General features: G+C 44.7%; 2 protein-coding genes across 2 annotated transcripts in view; one reads left to right on the forward strand and one right to left on the reverse strand.

The window, feature by feature from the left end:
• Positions 1-18,551, forward strand: part of LOC139372981 (receptor tyrosine-protein kinase erbB-4-like) — a 560,371-nt gene that overhangs the window by 445,540 nt on the left and 96,280 nt on the right. The window lies entirely within an intron of this gene.
• Positions 1,833-13,906, reverse strand: LOC139372977 (LanC antibiotic synthetase component C-like 1 (bacterial)). Its single transcript, XM_071112884.1, has 10 exons — positions 13,814-13,906; positions 13,265-13,413; positions 12,922-13,039; positions 12,388-12,598; positions 11,849-12,002; positions 8,348-8,494; positions 5,334-5,516; positions 4,551-4,727; positions 3,505-3,577; positions 1,833-3,215 (listed from the first exon to the last, which is right to left on the reverse strand). Exons 2-10 carry the CDS (start codon positions 13,349-13,351, stop codon positions 3,139-3,141), a joined length of 1,227 nt encoding a protein of 408 aa, XP_070968985.1. The 5' UTR covers positions 13,352-13,413; positions 13,814-13,906; the 3' UTR covers positions 1,833-3,138.

An 18,551-nucleotide genomic window follows, 5' to 3' on the forward strand; every position in this document is an offset into this window, starting at 1 on the left:
TATTAGAATTCATTAATGCCATGGAAAAGGCTATAGCCTACAGCTGAGTACTGATCTATGGCGTGTGCAACGGCTCGGATGGACACGGATAGGTGGATCTGCACCGAATCCAGATATCCAAAGCAATTTAAAAAGGATAGTTACCGTATTTAATTGGGACCGTGTTACACTTAAACAGAGTTTACATTGAACCAGTGGCCACTTGTTATTGCCCAATCGGCTGTACTTTTGTCTCAAGTTGTTTTTGTCAGAAACCATGTTGGAAATGTTGTGCCTGTGTGGAATCTGCCCCTTATGTCACAGTGGTCAGTAGGTCAGACTATAGAATCCACAGTGTGACTGTCACTGTCCTCGACCCCCAACAAGGTCAAGAACACAGCCATCATTAGTAACATCCCCTGTTAATACCCAGCCACCAAGCACCGCTACAGCAATTCATCACCTGTGCTTGATTGAGCTTGCCTGTAGCTTAACGGCCCAACAGATTAGTCCCAAATCTGCAAGCCTCGCCCACCTGGCATTCTAGGCAGGCTAAAGCAAACGCTCAATGTAATTCAAGCCCCGCCCACCTGGCATTCTAGGCAGGCTAAAGCAAACGCTCAATGTATTTCAAGTAGTAATTGAACCCAGGTTTGATTTATCCCGACCTTGTAGTTCCATCCCCATCCCACTGCCAGTGTTTTCCTTCCCCCTCCTGCTGTATGTAATGTGGTGTAGGACACGTCTGGGGGCTTGGAGAGGCCGCGCCCCGGGACACATGAGCACTATTTTTACCCTCGCTCCTGCGGTGTTCAGTTTCTTATCTCCTCCTCCCCCTGTCCCGATCTCAGAGAGGGGGACAGGGAATAGCTCCTCAAGGGGGGGGGGGGGGGGGGGGGGCACTGGTTGCTGGGACATTTGCCCCTTCTACCCTGAGCCAAGTTGTCTTGGGTTCAAATACTATTCGAAATCAATTCACACATTAAGCTATGGTTGATTGAGCTTGCCTGGCTCAAGGGCACCAATAGAACAGTCCCAAATGTCAAGCCCAACCATCAAACCCACCCACAGGCTAAAGCAAACAGTCAAATACTATTTAAACCCAGGTTTGAGCCCATGTCAGCCACACGTCGTAAAAGAGTGTCAGGGAGCAGGCTTAAAAAAAGAGCTGACGTATTGTGCCCCCTCTCCTTCAGGGTTACAGGAGCCTGATCTGGCATAGAGAGTGTTAGGAATGGAGTTCCTTAGGGACAGGGTAGATGACTTCAGTAGTCACACAGCTCCACAGTTACAGCCCAATTAATGTCCTGTTAGAGGCTCATACTGTAACACCCTTTTACAGCTGACCCGGGAGCAGTGAACAGGACCAGCCAATAAGGATGTTGTGCTAATTACGCATGTATAACCGCATAAGTCAATTGGTCAATACAGCAGGTTACAGAGCAGCTTGTGATGGAGGTGGTTCGGGGAACCTTGTGTTGGCTCCCTAAGCTCAGTAGGTAAATAGTCTTGTTGCACACAGGAGACCTGTGGTTTAACATCCACATTTTTGGTGCCTTTGTGAACGGAGTCAAATATAGAGAAAGTTGGAGCGGTCAAGTCAGAAAGAGGATATGAACCACTTGACAGGGTCTGGAAAGGGGACAGTAAAATGGAGGCTTTAGCAGACGGACGGATGGACTCACCGATTCTTGCCGCTCAACGTGAACGCTCCCATTCCAAATGGACAAACTCTCCGCTGCCCCTTAGTGGCTTTGCTCTGTTATTATAACATCAGGCCGAGACAAGGAGCCAGTCAGATTCAGAACACTAGAACCATGAATAATAGTTTAATAGCAAAGGTAACAGACAGGTGAGATGTAAAAAATACCTTGTTTTATTATTTAGCCAATGGAAACGTGAAGAAACCGTAGATGAGCAGTAGAGTTACAAGCGTACATCACACACACAACTTATGATGCGCCACATGGTCATTACAGTTTTACTGTAGTACTTTGTCACACAGTATAATCATTTTACTACAAAGTTTCTATTGCAGCCACAATCTGCAAAGATGAAAAATCCTCTACACCATGGAATTTCTATTCCGGTTATTCAAAAAAAAAGGTGAAATCTAAAATTAACAATTAACAAACATGAATGTTGGAGCAAAGATTATTACTATTTTTTTTTTAATAGGAGATTGGTCGGTACTCAAATCCCCTTGGTATTTTTATTGATTCATAGACAGTACAGCTGGACAGTAGAGCCAGATAAAAGGGACATGGACAGGAGAGGTGGAGACAGGGCTCCAACCCCCGTCACCAAGGGGGTAATTATGGTCCCGAGTTGAGAGGACTACCCATTGACCAGACTCCAGCCCAAGCAAACAAATCCTAGTCAATTTCATCTCAGACAAACTGAAGTCTCAATGCGTCATAAAATGAATGAAAAGTAAATATTGAATTGATGTCCATAAATGGACAATCCACTCGAGGTGGTTCTCTCTGCTTATGCCCCATGTCTAGACACAAAATAGTGAGCCATTTTCAGTGCATAACACTTCAAACCCCCATGCACCATGCACATATTAGACTAGGGGCGACATTTTCCTCACGCAAAAAAAAAGGTGCAGCTCTGTGCAAAGAATACCATAAAACTCAATCTGTATGATAAAAAAACTCATTATAAAGCATGATTTAATTTGAACTTTTCAACAAGTAGTGTTATAAGAAGGCAAGAATTTAGCCAGGGTTTAGTCAACTGAGCAATGCATGCGATGTATGCGATGCCATTGAGAGTTGAAGTTGTTGGAATTCACGTGGGATAATTTGCCTTCACATCTATTTGATATCTTATGGTTCTTTTGCTCACTGCTCAATGCCATTTGCTCGTGCAAAATGTCACCCTTGCACTGATTGTCCCTGGTCCCCCTCCCTACAACACACAATTACTGTTCGTTCAGCCAATAAGGAGAGACTGTGGGAAGATTTTGTTGTGATGGAAAAAGTCATCTTGATTATCACCTGCAGAGGTGACTCTGCGGTGTATATGCCTGTGTGTGTTTCTTTAAATGTCTCGGTGTGTGTGTGAGAGAGATGGAGAGAGATTAGGTGCTTGGATGTGTATGATAGTTTCCAGAGCAGCAGGCAGGAGACCAGGGGTAAGCAGGGATACCTTTTACACCTCAAATGCTGGGAACTTTGATTTCAGGGGCTGGAGGAGGTCTGCCAGGAAGTAGATGGTTCCAGCCATGCCTGTGGACAGGAAGTGACACATTCATTTCACGTCTAAAACAGTTATTGGGTCGTATTCAGACATCTTAGCAAAACATTTGCAAAGGAAAATGAAAACATGTGTTCAGGTCGTCCCTCCCCGTTTATCAGTTTTCTACCATTTGATACCTAATGAACACAACCATGTTCAAGCTTTCCACTATTAATTGACCAATAGAAACGTGTCAAATTATTGAGCAAATCTGTGATCTAGGCTAAACATTCCAATTGAAACACTTGATATTGTGTGTGTTAGACGGCTTCACATTACCTTCAAATAATGAGAACGGAGTGTCCGGTGTCCTGCAGCCATGTTTGCCGTAGTTCATGCACCAGTCTGCAAACTACACAAAACACAAGACCACAGCTTTTTACAATACAACAGTCAAACTTCATGAGTATCAGACCATTGACAAATACTGTCCTAAGAAAAATACTGTCCTGAGAAAAATACTGTCCTGAGAAAAATACTGTCCTGAGAAAAATACTGTCCTGAGAAAAATTCATCTTTAGCAGCCCATTCTTACTGTGTGCCTTACAGTGCCACTTGAGATGCCACTAGGATTAAATGGCCCCTTGTGTGACCACAAAGCCCTTCTAGTCCGTTCCAATACAGTACATTGGATTAAATGGAAGAGCTTAAACTACACATGGGACCCCCCCCCCCCCCACTGTCTGTTGATGCAAAGACACGAGTTAATAGCAACACGCTGTCAATAGCAACACGCTGTCAATAGCAACACGCTGTCAATAGCAACACGCTGTCAATAGCAACACGCTGTCAATAGCAACACGCTGACAATAGCAACACGCTGACAATAGCAACACGCTGTCAATAGCAACACGCTGTCAATAGCAACACGCTGACAGCCACTTAGCGGTTGTCAATAAACATAAAACGGTTCCCTTCTCAAGCTTCTCAGGTTCTCTGAATAATGTTCATTTAAGTTTGGGTTGCTGCCAGCAGGATTATTGAGTGTAGTTCAGAGTATTGCTAAAGTGACCTTCAATCTTATGTTTTTTGTAACAGCTACCGAGACAAGCTGCTAGTGGGTGATAGACCTTGTAGAGACCCCGTCAAATGTCTGTTTGTTGAAACATCAAACCATCAGAGGCTGGTAGAGGGTGAGGACCTACAGTTGAGCCAGGAGTTATTCCTGATTTAAAATAAATCAGTTATTTGATCATGTGACCGGACGAGGGGAAACTCCAGGCTCCACACCCTCATCAATTGATGAGTGCTTGCTTGTGGTTAACAAGCGAGGACATTGTCAGGAGATGTCACCGTCAGGTCAGTAAGTTCAGGCTGCCTCTCACCATACAGGCCCTGTAGAGGTGCTTGGGGTCATGGGTGAGCTTGTAGAGGGCCAGGAAGGCGTAGGCGTTACCCGCGGCGCCGTGACACAGGCCGTAGCCCTTCTTCAGCAGGCCCCTGTGCCACACCACCTCCCCACACTGTAGAGCCTCTTCCAGGTACTGGCCCACTCCAAACACCTGCAGGGGGAAAACAGGGCAAGGGCATGTTCAGTAAGGCTAAATGTTTTTAAATGTTTCAAACAGGAAAGTAACATGTCTTTCTTTAGGAGACGTTGAGACAGTACTGCAACAACTCAGTCTATTTCTAACCCAAAATGATTGATTACTAATGCCCTCTATGTTAAATGTGTGACACATGAAACACATTGTCAGAATAAAAGCAAAGTGATAATGTTTTAAGTATCCTAGTGTATTGTAGCTATACCTTTTGGTTGGTTGCTAATACAGCAAATAAACAACTTCACCACCATTACTTTCCAAGAGACCCCCGGCCTCGATGATGTTATTCTGCCAATGACATCTGAGATTGCATGTACCATAGTAATTATCCATATCACATATTCTATCCATAACATAGTACTGGGGTGTGTTGAGTAGAGGCACACCGTATCAAAACATTTTGTAACGGGTGTGTTGAGTAGAGGCACACCGTATCAAAACATTTTGTAACGGGAAAAAAGCAAACACCTGCGTTTTTATTGGACGAGTTCAGATAGAAAAGAGCACCTCCCAGTTCCACTAAAACCTTTACCCTCTACTGAACAGGGCCCAGGTTTCCAGTACCTTGTAGGCCTGCAGCAGCATGTAGATAATGCCTGGGGCTCCGTGACACCAGTGCACCAGCAGGTCCCTGTTGTCCCCTATGCAGGGCGGGTAGTTCCCAGTGGGAAAGCGGAGTCGACAGACGTGGTCCACGCTGGGCCTCACCAGTCTGTGGACCCTCTCATCCCCCGCCACATAGCCTGGCTGCAGGGCACAGAACAGGGAAGACATTTTTCATGGCTCACACTTCATAGTAGGTTGATGAAAACGCTGGGGTCATTTCCATTTGGTGGTTTGTTATCAATGAGAAAAAGCAAGTTTACTCCCTGAATTGATCCCAACCCTGGTTGCTGATTCGTCTATGTTTAAGATCCCATAATACAGTGTTTCCAAACCTGGTCTTCAGAGTCTCCCATTTCACATACTCTATTCCAGCATCAGCGTAGGATTCAACTAGTCAACTACTTGGTAGAGTAGGACTTAACATACAGTGGCAAGAAAAAGTAAGTGAACTCTTTGGAATTACCTGGATTTCTGCATAAATCTTCATCTAAGTATAGACAAACACAGTGTGCTTAAACTAATAACACACAAATTATGGTATTTTTCTTGTCTATATTGAATACATAATTTAAACATTCACAGTGTAGGTTGGAAAAAATATGTGAACCCCTAGGCTAATGACTTCTCCAAAAGCTAATTGGAGTCAGGAGTCAACTAACCTGGAGTCTAATCAATGAGACGAGATTGTAGATGTTGGTTAGAGCTGCCCTGACCCATAAAAAACACTCACAAAATGTGAGTTTCCTATTCACAAGAAGCATAGCCTAATGTGAACCATGCCTTGAACAAAATGGATCCCAGAAGACCTAAGATTAAGAATTGTTGACTTGCATAAAAGCCTTGATGTTCATCAGTTCACAGTAAGACAAATTGTCTATAAATGGAGAAAGTTCAGCACTGTTGCTACTCTCCCCAGGAGTGGCAGTCCTGCAAAGATGACTGCAAGAGTACAGAGCAGAATGTTCAATGAGGTTAAGAAGAATCCTAGAGTGTCAGCTAAAGACTTAAAGAAATCTCTCAGGTTGAGAGCTTCAAGTTCCTTGGTGTCCACAGCAACAACAAACTAGAATGGTCCAAACACACCAAGACAGCTGTGAAGAGGGAACGACGAAGACTATTCCCACCCAGGAGACTAAAATGATTTGTCATGGGTACCGAGATCCTCAAAAAGGTTCTAAGGTTGCACCATCGAGAGCATGGTTGCATCGCTGGTTGCATCACTGTCAAAAAGTCTTCTCAACAGTATTTACCCCCAAGCCATAAGACTCCTGAACAGGTAACCAAATGGCTTCCCGGACTATTTGCACTGTGTGCCCCCCAACCCCTCTTACGCTGCTGTTACTCTACTCTCAGTTTATCTTATATGCATAGTCACTTTAACTATACATTCATGTACATACTACCTCAATTGGGCCGACCAACCAGTGCTCCCGCACATTGGCTAACCGGGCTATCTGCATTGTGTCCCAACACCCACCACCCGCCAACCCCTCTTTTAAGCTACTGCTACTCTCTGTTTATCATATATGCATAGTCACTTTAACCATATCTACATGTACATACTACCTCAATCAGCCTGACTAACCGGTGTCTGTATGTTGCCTCGCTACTTTTATAGCCTGTCTTTTTATTGTTGTTTTATTTCTGTACTTACCCATTGTTCACCTAACACCTTTTGTGCACTATTAGTTAGAGCCTGTAAGTAAGCACAAGGTCTATTCACCATGTTGTATTCAGCATTTCACTGTAAGGTCTACTGTAAGGCCTGTTGTATTCAGCATTTCACTGTAAGGTCTACTACACCTGTTGTATTCAGCATTTCACTGTAAGGTCTACTACACCTGTTGTATTCAGCATTTCACTGTAAGGTCTACTACACCTGTTGTATTCAGCATTTCACTGTCACTACTACACCTGTTGTATTCAGCATTTCACTGTAAGGTCTACTACACCTGTTGTATTCAGCATTTCACTGTAAGTTGTATTCTACTACACCTGTTGTATTCAGCATTTCACTGTAAGGTCTACTACACCTGTTGTATACAGCATTTCACTGTAGCATTTCATTTCTGTAAGGTCTACCTACACCTGTTGTATTCAGCATTTCACTGTGAGGTCTACTACACCTGTTGTATTCAGCATTTCACTGTAAGGTCTACTACACCTGTTGTATTCAGCATTTCACTGTAAGGTCTACTACACCTGTTGTATTCAGCATTTCACTGTAAGGTCTACTACACCTGTTGTATTCAGCATTTCACTGTAAGGTCTACTACACCTGTTGTATTCAGCATTTCACTGTAAGGTCTACTACACCTGTTGTATTCAGCATTTCACTGTAAGGTCTACTACACCTGTTGTATTCGGCGCATGTGACAAATAAACTTGGATTGGCTTCAACAGAAGAAAATACGCCTTCTGGAGTGGTCCAGTTAGAGTCCTGACCTCAACCCAATTGAGATGCTGTGGCATGACCTCGAGAGCAGTTCACACCAGACATCCCAAGAATATTGCTGAACTGAAACAGTTTTATAAAGAGGATCGGACCAAAATTCCTCCTGACCGTTGTGCAGGTCTGATCTGCAACTACAGAAAACGTTTAGTTGAGGTTATTCCTGCCAAAGGAGGGTCAACCAGTTATTAAATCCAAGGGTTCACATACTTTTTCCACCCTGTACTGTGAATGTTTACACGGTGTGTTCAATAAAGACATGAACACGTTTAATTGTGTGTGTTATTAGTTTAAGCAGACTGTCTATTGTTGTGACATAGATGAAGATCAGATCAAAAATAAATTGAACAATGTATTCAGAAATCCAGGTATTTCCAAAAGGTTCACATACTTCTCTTGCCACTGTATGAAGGTGTTTTCTTTGGATTCAGAATCCTGCATAAATGGGAATTTCAACCTATCAGCTTTACCTGCATGGGAATAAAGGGAAGTTCGAACCAATCGGCTCTAGCTTTATTACCTGCATGAGGAAGTAGTAGATGCCTGCCAGGCCGTGGGCGGGGCCTACATACTGTTCTTGGTACCACTCGTACATCAGAGGGCTCTGGTCCTGACAACGGAACCTCTGAGACTGGCCCTCCCCCGATATTAACACAGCCTCACAGATCTGTGGGAGAGAGACCAGGGTCAAAACACACATTCCTGATATCAACACAGCCTCAGATCAGAGGGAGAGAGACCAGGGTCAAAACACACATCCCTGGATCTGTGGGAGAGAGACCAGGGTCAAAACACACACCCCTGATATCAACACAGCCTCAGATCAGAGGGAGAGAGACCAGGGTCAAAACCCACCACAACTCAGTCAGAACCCTCCCAATAGAGTAGTTGTATTGCTTCTGAAAATCTGTAGGGTGGATGACTGTAGGGTGGATGTACACAACATATATCAACGGGATAAGATAATTCACGCTTTTCACTGTGCCCGACCTGAACCTTACTGGCGCTGATATTATATAATGGTTTTGTCCGGGGATGGGCATCTGAACTCATAACAAGGGGCTGCAGTGGCTCATGGGTCAGCTTACCCACATCCACACTTGCAGTCAGACCCGCCCTTAGCCTTTTGGGAGCCTTATGCAAAATGTTGTTACGCGAACCCTTCTGAGCAATACATTTTACTCCCCCCCTCCATTTTAGCCAAAGACTAGTTTACGCAATGTCTAGTCTGTTTCATAAATGTGCAATAAGCATAAAACAGTTAAATAAGGAATTGGAAACACATTCTCATTCTAGTAGTAGTTGACTTGATTTGAACATTTGAACCAAGTGGACAGGCTGACATGCTGCTCAAACAGTTGGAGACGGACAGAAGGGTGTGTTCATAACAGTTGCAGACAGACAGAAGGGTGTGTTCATAACAGTTGCAGACAGACAGAAGGGTGTGTTCATAACAGTTGCAGACAGACAGAAGGGTGTGTTCATAACAGTTGCAGACAGACAGAAGGGTGTGTTCATAACAGTTGCAGACAGACAGAAGGGTGTGTTCATAACAGTTGCAGACAGACAGAAGGGTGTGTTCATAACAATTCAACTTGCAGACAGACAGAAGGGTGTGTTCTAACAGTTGCTTGTTAGCCAACAAATAGATCCATGTGTGGCTGTGTTCAAACAGTGGGAGACAGACAGAAGGGTGTGTTCAAACAGTTGCAGACAGACAGAAGGGTGTGTTCATAACAGTTGCATTAGCAGACAGACAGAAGGGTGTGCTAGTCACCAGCACGTGGGCTTGAGAGATGGCTGATGAGACCTGTGTTAATTCTCTATAGCTTAATGGCTGATGAGACCTGTGTTAATTCTCTATAGCTTAATGGCTGAAGAGACCTGTGTTAATTCTCTATAGACTAATGGCTGAGGAGACCTGTGTTAATTCTCTATAGCCTAATGGCTGATGAGACCTGTGTTAATTCTCTATAGCTTAATGGCTGAAGAGACCTGTGTTAATTCTCTATAGCCTAATGGCTGATGAGACCTGTGTTAATTCTCTATAGCTTAATGGCTGATGAGACCTGTGTTAATTCTCTATAGACTAATGGCTGATGAGACCTGTGTTAATTCTCTATAGCTTATAGTAGTCCTACCTACTCATACAGTATACATGTTTTATTGATAGAAATACAAAGATTTATTACAACTTTATAAACACACACAAATGATTTGTTTGTTCGATCTTTTTCAGTCGGTTAAATGTATTATGCGAGAAATGGCGGTGAAAACGCTCTTATGAGCAAATACTGATATAACAACCATCACATGGAAGTAAACTTGGGAGTCACACAATGATATGGGTGTGTGGTCCTCCCACTAGGACTCGGGAAACCATGCAGTTTATTAGACTACAGATTAAATAATGATGAACTTCACAGGGTTTTGCTCCTTTCGAATAAACATAGAGTCTTATTCTGGTTACCTGAGCGTTACGCGACTGCCGTTTGACAAATACTTGCGCTCTTATTCATGTTAAGCTCATCATGTAGTCTGCCTGCCAGCTGTTGGCTAGAGCGCATGGGCCAAGACGCAACAGTTTGACTCAACTATCGGTAGAGTTGAAAATGTGATGGAAACACATTGAACCTCAGATTTTTATTGGGGACGTGAAAAGTTAAGGGAAAAGTACATTGTGTGCACTACGTCATCACCCACTGGTTTGTATCCACACCACACGTCTGCTTGGTGGAAACACCACACGTCTGCTTGGTGGAAACACCACACGTCTGCTTGGTGGAAACACCACACGTCTGCTTGGTGGAAACACCACACGTCTGCTTGGTGGAAACACCACACGTCTGCTTGGTGGAAACACCACACGTCTGCTTGGTGGAAACACCACACGTCTGCTTGGTGGAAACACCACACGTCTGCTTGGTGGAAACACCACACGTCTGCTTGGTGGAAACACCACACGTCTGCTTGGTGGAAACACCACACGTCTGCTTGGTGGAAACACCACACGTCTGCTTGGTGGAAACACCACACGTCTGATTGGTGGAAACACCACACGTCTGATTGGTGGAAACACCACACGTCTGATTGGTGGAAACACCACACGTCTGATTGGTGGAAACACCACACGTCTGCTTGGTGGAAACACCACACGTCTGCTTGGTGGAAACACCACACGTCTGCTTGGTGGAAACACCACACGTCTGATTGGTGGAAACACCACACGTCTGATTGGTGGAAACACCACACGTCTGATTGGTGGAAACACCACACGTCTGATTGGTGGAAACACCACACGTCTGCTTGGTGGAAACACCACACGTCTGCTTGGTGGAAACACCACACGTCTGCTTGGTGGAAACACCACACGTCTGCTTGGTGGAAACACCACACGTCTGATTGGTGGAAACACCACACGTCTGCTTGGTGGAAACACCACACGTCTGCTTGGTGGAAACACCACACGTCTGATTGGTGGAAACACCACACGTCTGATTGGTGGAAACACCACATGGTGGGAAAATCTGCATATTTTCTTTTTGCATGAAAATCAGTGGCCAATTTGATGGAAACCTTGTTAATGACTGACAAGAGAGGAACTGCTGATGCACAACCACATATCTAAATGGCATCTTATGTATTCTAATATTCTAACGCTCAACAGTATGTTGAGAAGGCGACAGTTCCTAAAAATAATATTTTTAACGTGGGCCTACAAAAGGGGGGCCTCCCTGGCTTTGTCCTTCAGAGCACAGCTCCACCAGTGGATGCATTACCAGGCCAGCACAGTACTTGGCTCGACTAAGCTCCTTTCAGTCGTTTAAAACGGTAACAATTTCATGTCATTATAAAATTGTCCTACTTTGATGATCGTTCACCTTTCTGATGACAATGCTTGTAGCTCACTCAACCAACTCTGTTTCTATTGAACACGGTCAATGTAACAGTGCTTGTCAAACACATTGAATACATATCCAAAGTGTATGTGATGAACCTTAACCGTGAGCCTACGACTGACCTGTTGGATGTACTGGATGGGGATCTTGTCGTGGCCAAACTGCTGGTTGATGAAGGTCAGGGCGTAGAGGTAACCCATCCTGCCATAGAGCAGCTCATCAGGGAGACCGCTGGCCCCGGAGCCCATTACCACCGACTGATGGAGCTGCAGCAGCCTGGAGGGAAGGGGGAACAGTCAGGTACTTCAGATCTCTTATGGCATCTTACCGATTAACTGTTTGGACTTCATTCCAAATCAACATCCAGCCTTTATCTCATAGGATCAGGTGGACCTGTTGCCATATTGTGACACCTACCAAACCCTCTCAGATCTACACAAGTGCGAGGAGTGACTGGAATGATATCCAGATACAGATCAAATTAGCGATTAGGTGGAATGAAATCTAGACACACAGAGCACCAGTGTCTTAATTCTCAGACTGGCGAGCCGTCCCCAATGACGTATGTAACACATCATTATATAAACACATCATTATATAAACAGATATATATATATATATACATACACACGTCTATGGCTGGCCCATGTCCTGTACTGACCTGCTGAGGCATTCGTCTGACTCCTGTGCCCTCTGTACTCTATGGTAGACCACTGCAGCCACGGCCAGGGGCCCGGCGTCACCGCACAGGAAGGTGACATCACGTCGCCGCGTCGGACACGTCAGGCTGTGGCCCACGTAGTCCAGAGCCTTCTGCAGGAATGAAGGCTCGCCGAACACACCGTGGAGGTGCAGGTAAAGCAGGGCGATGCCTGGGGAGTGAGAGGGGAGACGAGGAGGGGGAGAGGGGACAGGGAAGAGGGCAGAGAGGAGGGAGGGGATGGGGGAGACGAGGAGGGGGAGAGGGGACAGGGAAGAGGGCAGAGGAGGGAGGGGATGGGGGGAGACGAGGAGGGGGAGAGGGGACAGGGAAGAGGGCAGAGAGGAGGGAGGGGATGGGAGATGATGAGGGGGACAGGAAAGAGGGATGCGAGGAAGAGAAAGGTGGGGACAGAGTTTAGGAGACTTGTGATTTGAGGTGACAGAATGTAGTCGAAACCTAGAAAAAGCAAGATGGTGGTTTCTTCTTCCTCACCTGCCCAGCCAGTGTAGCCAGTGCAGTCTCTAGGGTCAGCAGACTTGAGCCCATTCTCCATGTGCATCAACAGCTGACTGATGGCATTGCTCAACCGCCCTGCAAACTCTGCTGTGAGCTGTAGAAAACACCATGACAGAACATATTGGATTTTATTGTATTAGATCTTTATCAGTAGTCCTGGCTTTGAAGTCCTTTGAATGTTGCATATTTCAGTTACCTGATGCATTTACCATAAAAAGGCTCATGACATGTAGGCTATGTATTGTACAGCCAGGGTATGACCGTTTGCTTACCAGGCCTAGCTAGCTTTAACTTCGGCTAGCTAATGTTAGCTTCATACCTTTCCTTGTGAATCAAATAGTTCTTGCACAGATGCAGGGTTCCCATCATAGTCTGCGTATGGGTTCTTCCAAGCTCTCTGGTCCATTTTCTTCCAACTCCCCTCCGCTCCCACTAAAACTCAAGTTTTTTGGTCAAACGAGAAGGAATCTGCGAGAGAGGTGGGATGGGGACACACGATGTTGAGACCACTCTCGGTCTGGCTCTCGCTACAGATATAATTACATTAATTTCAACAACTCCTTGGTAGAGGGTGCAACAAAAATATGCAATGTGTCTCGCTATCTAACTAAATCAAATATAATAGTTAGAGACACTGCTTTGGAAGAGATTCGTGCAACACGCCCCCAAACTTGCTAGCTATGCTAACTAGCGCTAGCATGCTACGCTAGCTCAATATCATGTGCTCAGTCGCCATTGAAATTAGCATGTGTGATAGTGCAGCTAGCTATAGCTACAATATTAGCTAATATTTTGAAACACATGCCTTTGCGCTAAATACACACAAAAAAGGCCGAATGTTAAAAGTCAGTCGATTAAAAGGACATACCACTGCAGACGGTTGATGTTTATAATGTTCTTGATCGCTTCACTGACAAACACGTTGAATGGACTTTACAACGTCAGTGTGGCCACCTGGTGTGAAGGAGTCCGCATTACAGGCCTTTTTTGGTTACTTCGAGCAGTGATGAGGACCGTGTGAGGTAATATGTTGATGTGCAGTAAATAACGAGTTAAACAATCAACTATCATATTTACTGACTATTCATTTATAAAACACTATTCATCTTCAACTGCCACCTTGTAATGCTGCCACCTGTGCATTGCAAATACGATATTGCAATTGTACTGTGTATTTTCTCGTGTGCCATAATGACAGTGAAAAGGCATAAGCAATGCTATGGATTTTATGCACGCAGGGATAGATTGAGCTGGTGGAAGGATATGCATCCAACTTTTAAAAATATTGTTGCCTTTTAAACAAAGCATAAGGTTTTGCTATGAAGGCCTACATGTCTGTTTTGAACGATCAAAACCCACCCCAGTCTCTGAATTATGAGTCGTTCAATGAAAAGAGTCCATTTGATATTTTAAGTATAAATTGTGCACCAATACTAAATTTTAAAAGCCTGTTATATTAATATTTAAAGCCCTTTAATATACAGTACCAGTCAAACGTTTTGACACACCTACTCATTCAAGGGTTTTTATTTATTTTTGACTATTTTCTACATTGTAGAATAATAGTGAAGACATCAACTATGAAATAACACATATGGAATCATGTAGTAACCAAAAAAGTGTTTAAAAAATATATATATATATATATTCAACCTGAGACTCATTGGCCTTGGCTCATTTTCTGTGAAGAACCTTTTAAAAGAACCCATTTTCATTGAGTGCACACTGTGTACCCCCCTGCACATTAATATTACATATGTGGTGTTCTGGTCCACTGGGCCCGAGGGTAATGAAAGTGTGGAAAAGTGTGTGTGTAGGTGAAAACAAGTCAAAATGAAACCAAAAGGTTTGCTGTGTGCCTTCACTCTGTCTTCCTCCTCCTTGGGCCCGCTGTTTCAACATAGCACCAAGAACCTGTCTGTCTCCCTGCCTGTCAGCCTGTCTGCCTGTCTCCCGCTTTTCTCGCACTCTTTACCCTTTGCAGTGTTTGAAACTACACAATGTCTTGCGGGAACCTTCACAATGTTATTACAATACATTATTTCGAATCATTATGTTGATACATTGTAAAAAAAAAAAAAGTCAGTATTTTCCCACACTACCAGCCAGGTGCCATTTGGAGGAGGGACAAAATAAATTTGCCAGCAGCATACCACCCTGCATCCCACTGCTGGCTTGCTTCTGAAGCTAAGCAGGGTTGGTCCTGGTCAGTCCCTGGATGAGAGACCATATGCTGCTGGAAGTGGTGATGGAGGGCCAGTAGGTGGCACTCTTTCCTATGGTCTAAAAAATATCCCAATGCCACAGGGGACACTGCCCTGTGTAGGGTGCTGTCTTTCGGCTGGACGTTAAACGGGTGTCCTGACTCTCTGAGGTCATTAAAGATCCCATGGCACTTATTGTAAGAGTAGTGGTGTTAACCCTGGTGTCCTGGCTAAATTCCCAAGCTGTCCCTCATACCATCATGGTCACCTAATCATCTCCTGCTTACAATTGGCTCATTCCTCTCCCCTGTAACTATTCCCCAGGTCCTTGCTGTAAATGAGAATGTGTTCTCAGTCAATTTACCTGGTAAAAAAATAAATAGCTTTGTGTGTGTCTCCTTACCACATTCAATCAGTATGGCAAATATACCCTCTGCTCAGAGGGTCTTAGAAATAGAGAGAGAAGCTAGTTCCACTTTGGACATCTCGGCATACAATGCATTTGTCATCTGGATGGGGTTGAACCTAGATTGGAACAGAGGGAAGCTCTGCAGAAGACGACTCTTTCTCGAGGAGCTGGGCAAGGCTGGGTGAGACCTCCAATTCAGAGGAAGCAACATATCCCAAGGACCCCAGTTTCTGCAGCCATCGTGAGGATGCTGGTGCCCCATCCGCCCGACCCACAGAACCAACAACTCCAATACTGGAAGTAAGTGTGTGTGATGTTGCGTGTGTGAGTCTGACTCTCCTACCTTGGCCTGCTGTAACTATATATGTGAGTGAGATGTTAGTAAAATTCCTGAACTAAATATTTTCATCATTCTAGATTGCTGCCGGTAGCAACAAGAAGAAGTGCTGTGATGTGTGTGGACCCAAGAAGGACAGGAAGACACAGTACTCATGCATCAAGTGCAAGAAATACATGTGTAACACACACAGTTAAACTCTGTCCCTCTTGTGGTGTGTAGATCGGCCTTAATTTGTGTTCAATGCTCATTTATCGTGTCGATAAAATACTATATGTAAAATGTGTTCTTTCAATTTGTTCAGTTCAAACCAATAAGCATCAATTGTGAAAAACAAAAGTGGAACATGGTGGTTATTTCTGTTCACTACACTCTTAGAACAAAAAGTGCTATCTAGAACCTAAAAGGGTTCTTCGGCTAGCCCCACAGGAGAACCATTTGAAGAACCATTTTTGGTTCCAGGTAGAACCCTTTAGCTTTCAGGTAGAACCCTATTGGTTCCATATTGATCCCTTTCTACAGAGGGTTCTAACCCAAAAGGGTTCTGCAGGAACCAAAAAGGTTTCTCCTGTGGGGACAGCTGAAGAACCCTTTTGGTCCACGGGAGCTCTTCCCTGATTAGCACCATCAAATACATCTGGAAGTTACTTACTAGATTACAAACCAGCATTTTCCATAGGAGTCTTTGTTCATATCAAGCTTTGATAGGATTCCTGTATCACAGTTAATGCACTGTAATGATAGTGAACTACCAGCCTCTTATGAGTCACACTGCCGTAGTTATCTGTCTTACTGTAGCTAAGTCCCTGTGCTGGGTTTGTCCTCCAGATCGAACTCTCCCACTCCTCCAGATTGAGCTCTCCCACTCCTCTAGATTGAGCTCTCCCACTCCTCCAGATTGAGCTCTCCCACTCCTCCAGATTGAGCTCTCCCACTCCTCCAGATTGAGCTCTCCCACTCCTCCAGATGGATAGCAGAGTCCGGGGAGCCAAGTCCACCTTTCAGAACCCAGAACAAGTTGTCTCCATTGGTTACAGCTTGCTGCTTTGCTGTCTTCTGAACAGTTCCAGCTAGAAACCCTTAAAGCCTGCAGTAGAGCGAATGCCTGAGCCTTATATTTGATATCTAAAATATATAGCTCTGGCTGATGCATTATCATGTGGTTAGAATACATGATTGTGTAGTTATCATGTTGGTCCGGTGTGGCTCAGTTGGTAGAGCATGGCGCTGGCAATTCCAGGGTTGTGGGTTTGATTGTGGGGAACAGTATGGGACAAAAACTATGAAAATGTATTCACTTACTAAGTTGCTTTGGAGAAGAGCGTCTGCTAAACGACTAAAAGACCCTGGGTCTCAACCCCGCCCTGTGCAACTGGGTACTGGACTTCCTGACGGGCCGCCCCCAGGTGGTGAGGGTAGGCAACAACATCTCCACCCCGCTGATCCTCAACACTGGGGCCCCACAAGGGTGCGTTCTGAGCCCTCTCCTGTACTCCCTGTTCACCCACGACTGCGTGGCCACGCACGCCTCCAACTCAATCATCAAGTTTGCGGACAACACAACAGTGGTAGGCTTGATTACCAACAACGACGAGACGGCCTACAGGGAGGAGGTGAGGGCCCTTGGAGTGTGGTGTCAGGAAAATAACCTCACACTCAACGTCAACAAAACTAAGGAGATGATTGTGGACTTCAGGAAACAGCAGAGGGAACACCCCCCTATCCACATTGATGGAACAGTAGTGGAGAGGGTAGTACGTTTTAAGTTCCTCTGCATACACATCACAGACAAACTGAATTGGTCCACTCACACAGACAGCATCGTGAAGAAGGCGCAGCAGCGCCTCTTCAACCTCAGGAGGCTGAAGAAATTCGGCTTGTCACCAAAAGCACTCACAAACTTCTACAGATGCACAATCGAGAGCATCCTGGCGGGCTGTATCACCGCCTGGTACGGCAACTGCTCCGCCCACAACCGTAAGGCTCTCCAGAGGGTAGTGAGGTCTGCACAACGCATCACCGGGGGCAAACTACCTGCCCTCCAGGACACCTACACCACCCGATGTTACAGGAAGGCCATAAAGATCATCAAGGACAACAACCACCCGAGCCACTGCCTGTTCACCCCGCTATCATCCAGAAGGCGAGGTCAGTACAGGTGCATCAAAGCTGGGACCGAGAGACTGAAAAACAGCTTCTATCTCAAGGCCATCAGACTGTTAAACAGCCATCACTAACACTGAGTGGCTGCTGCCAACACACTGACTCAACTCCAGCCACTTTAATAATGGGAATTGATGGGAAATGATGTAAAATATATCACTAGCCACTTTAAACAATGCTACCTAATATAATGTTTACATACCCTACATTATTCATCTCATATGTCTACGTATATACTGTACTCTATATCATCTACTGCATCCTTATGTAATACATGTATCACTAGCCACTTTAACTATGCCACTTTGTTTACATACTCATCTCATATGTATATACTGTACTCGATACCATCTACTGTATCTTGCCTATGCTGCTCTGTACCATCACTCATCCATATATCTTTATGTACATATTCTTTATCCCCTTACACTGTGTATAAGACAGTAGTTTTGGAATTGTTAGTTAGATTACTTTTGGTTAATACTGCATTGTC

This window comes from Oncorhynchus clarkii, chromosome 18, assembly GCF_045791955.1.
Source record: "Oncorhynchus clarkii lewisi isolate Uvic-CL-2024 chromosome 18, UVic_Ocla_1.0, whole genome shotgun sequence".
Lineage (NCBI taxonomy): Eukaryota > Metazoa > Chordata > Actinopteri > Salmoniformes > Salmonidae > Oncorhynchus > Oncorhynchus clarkii.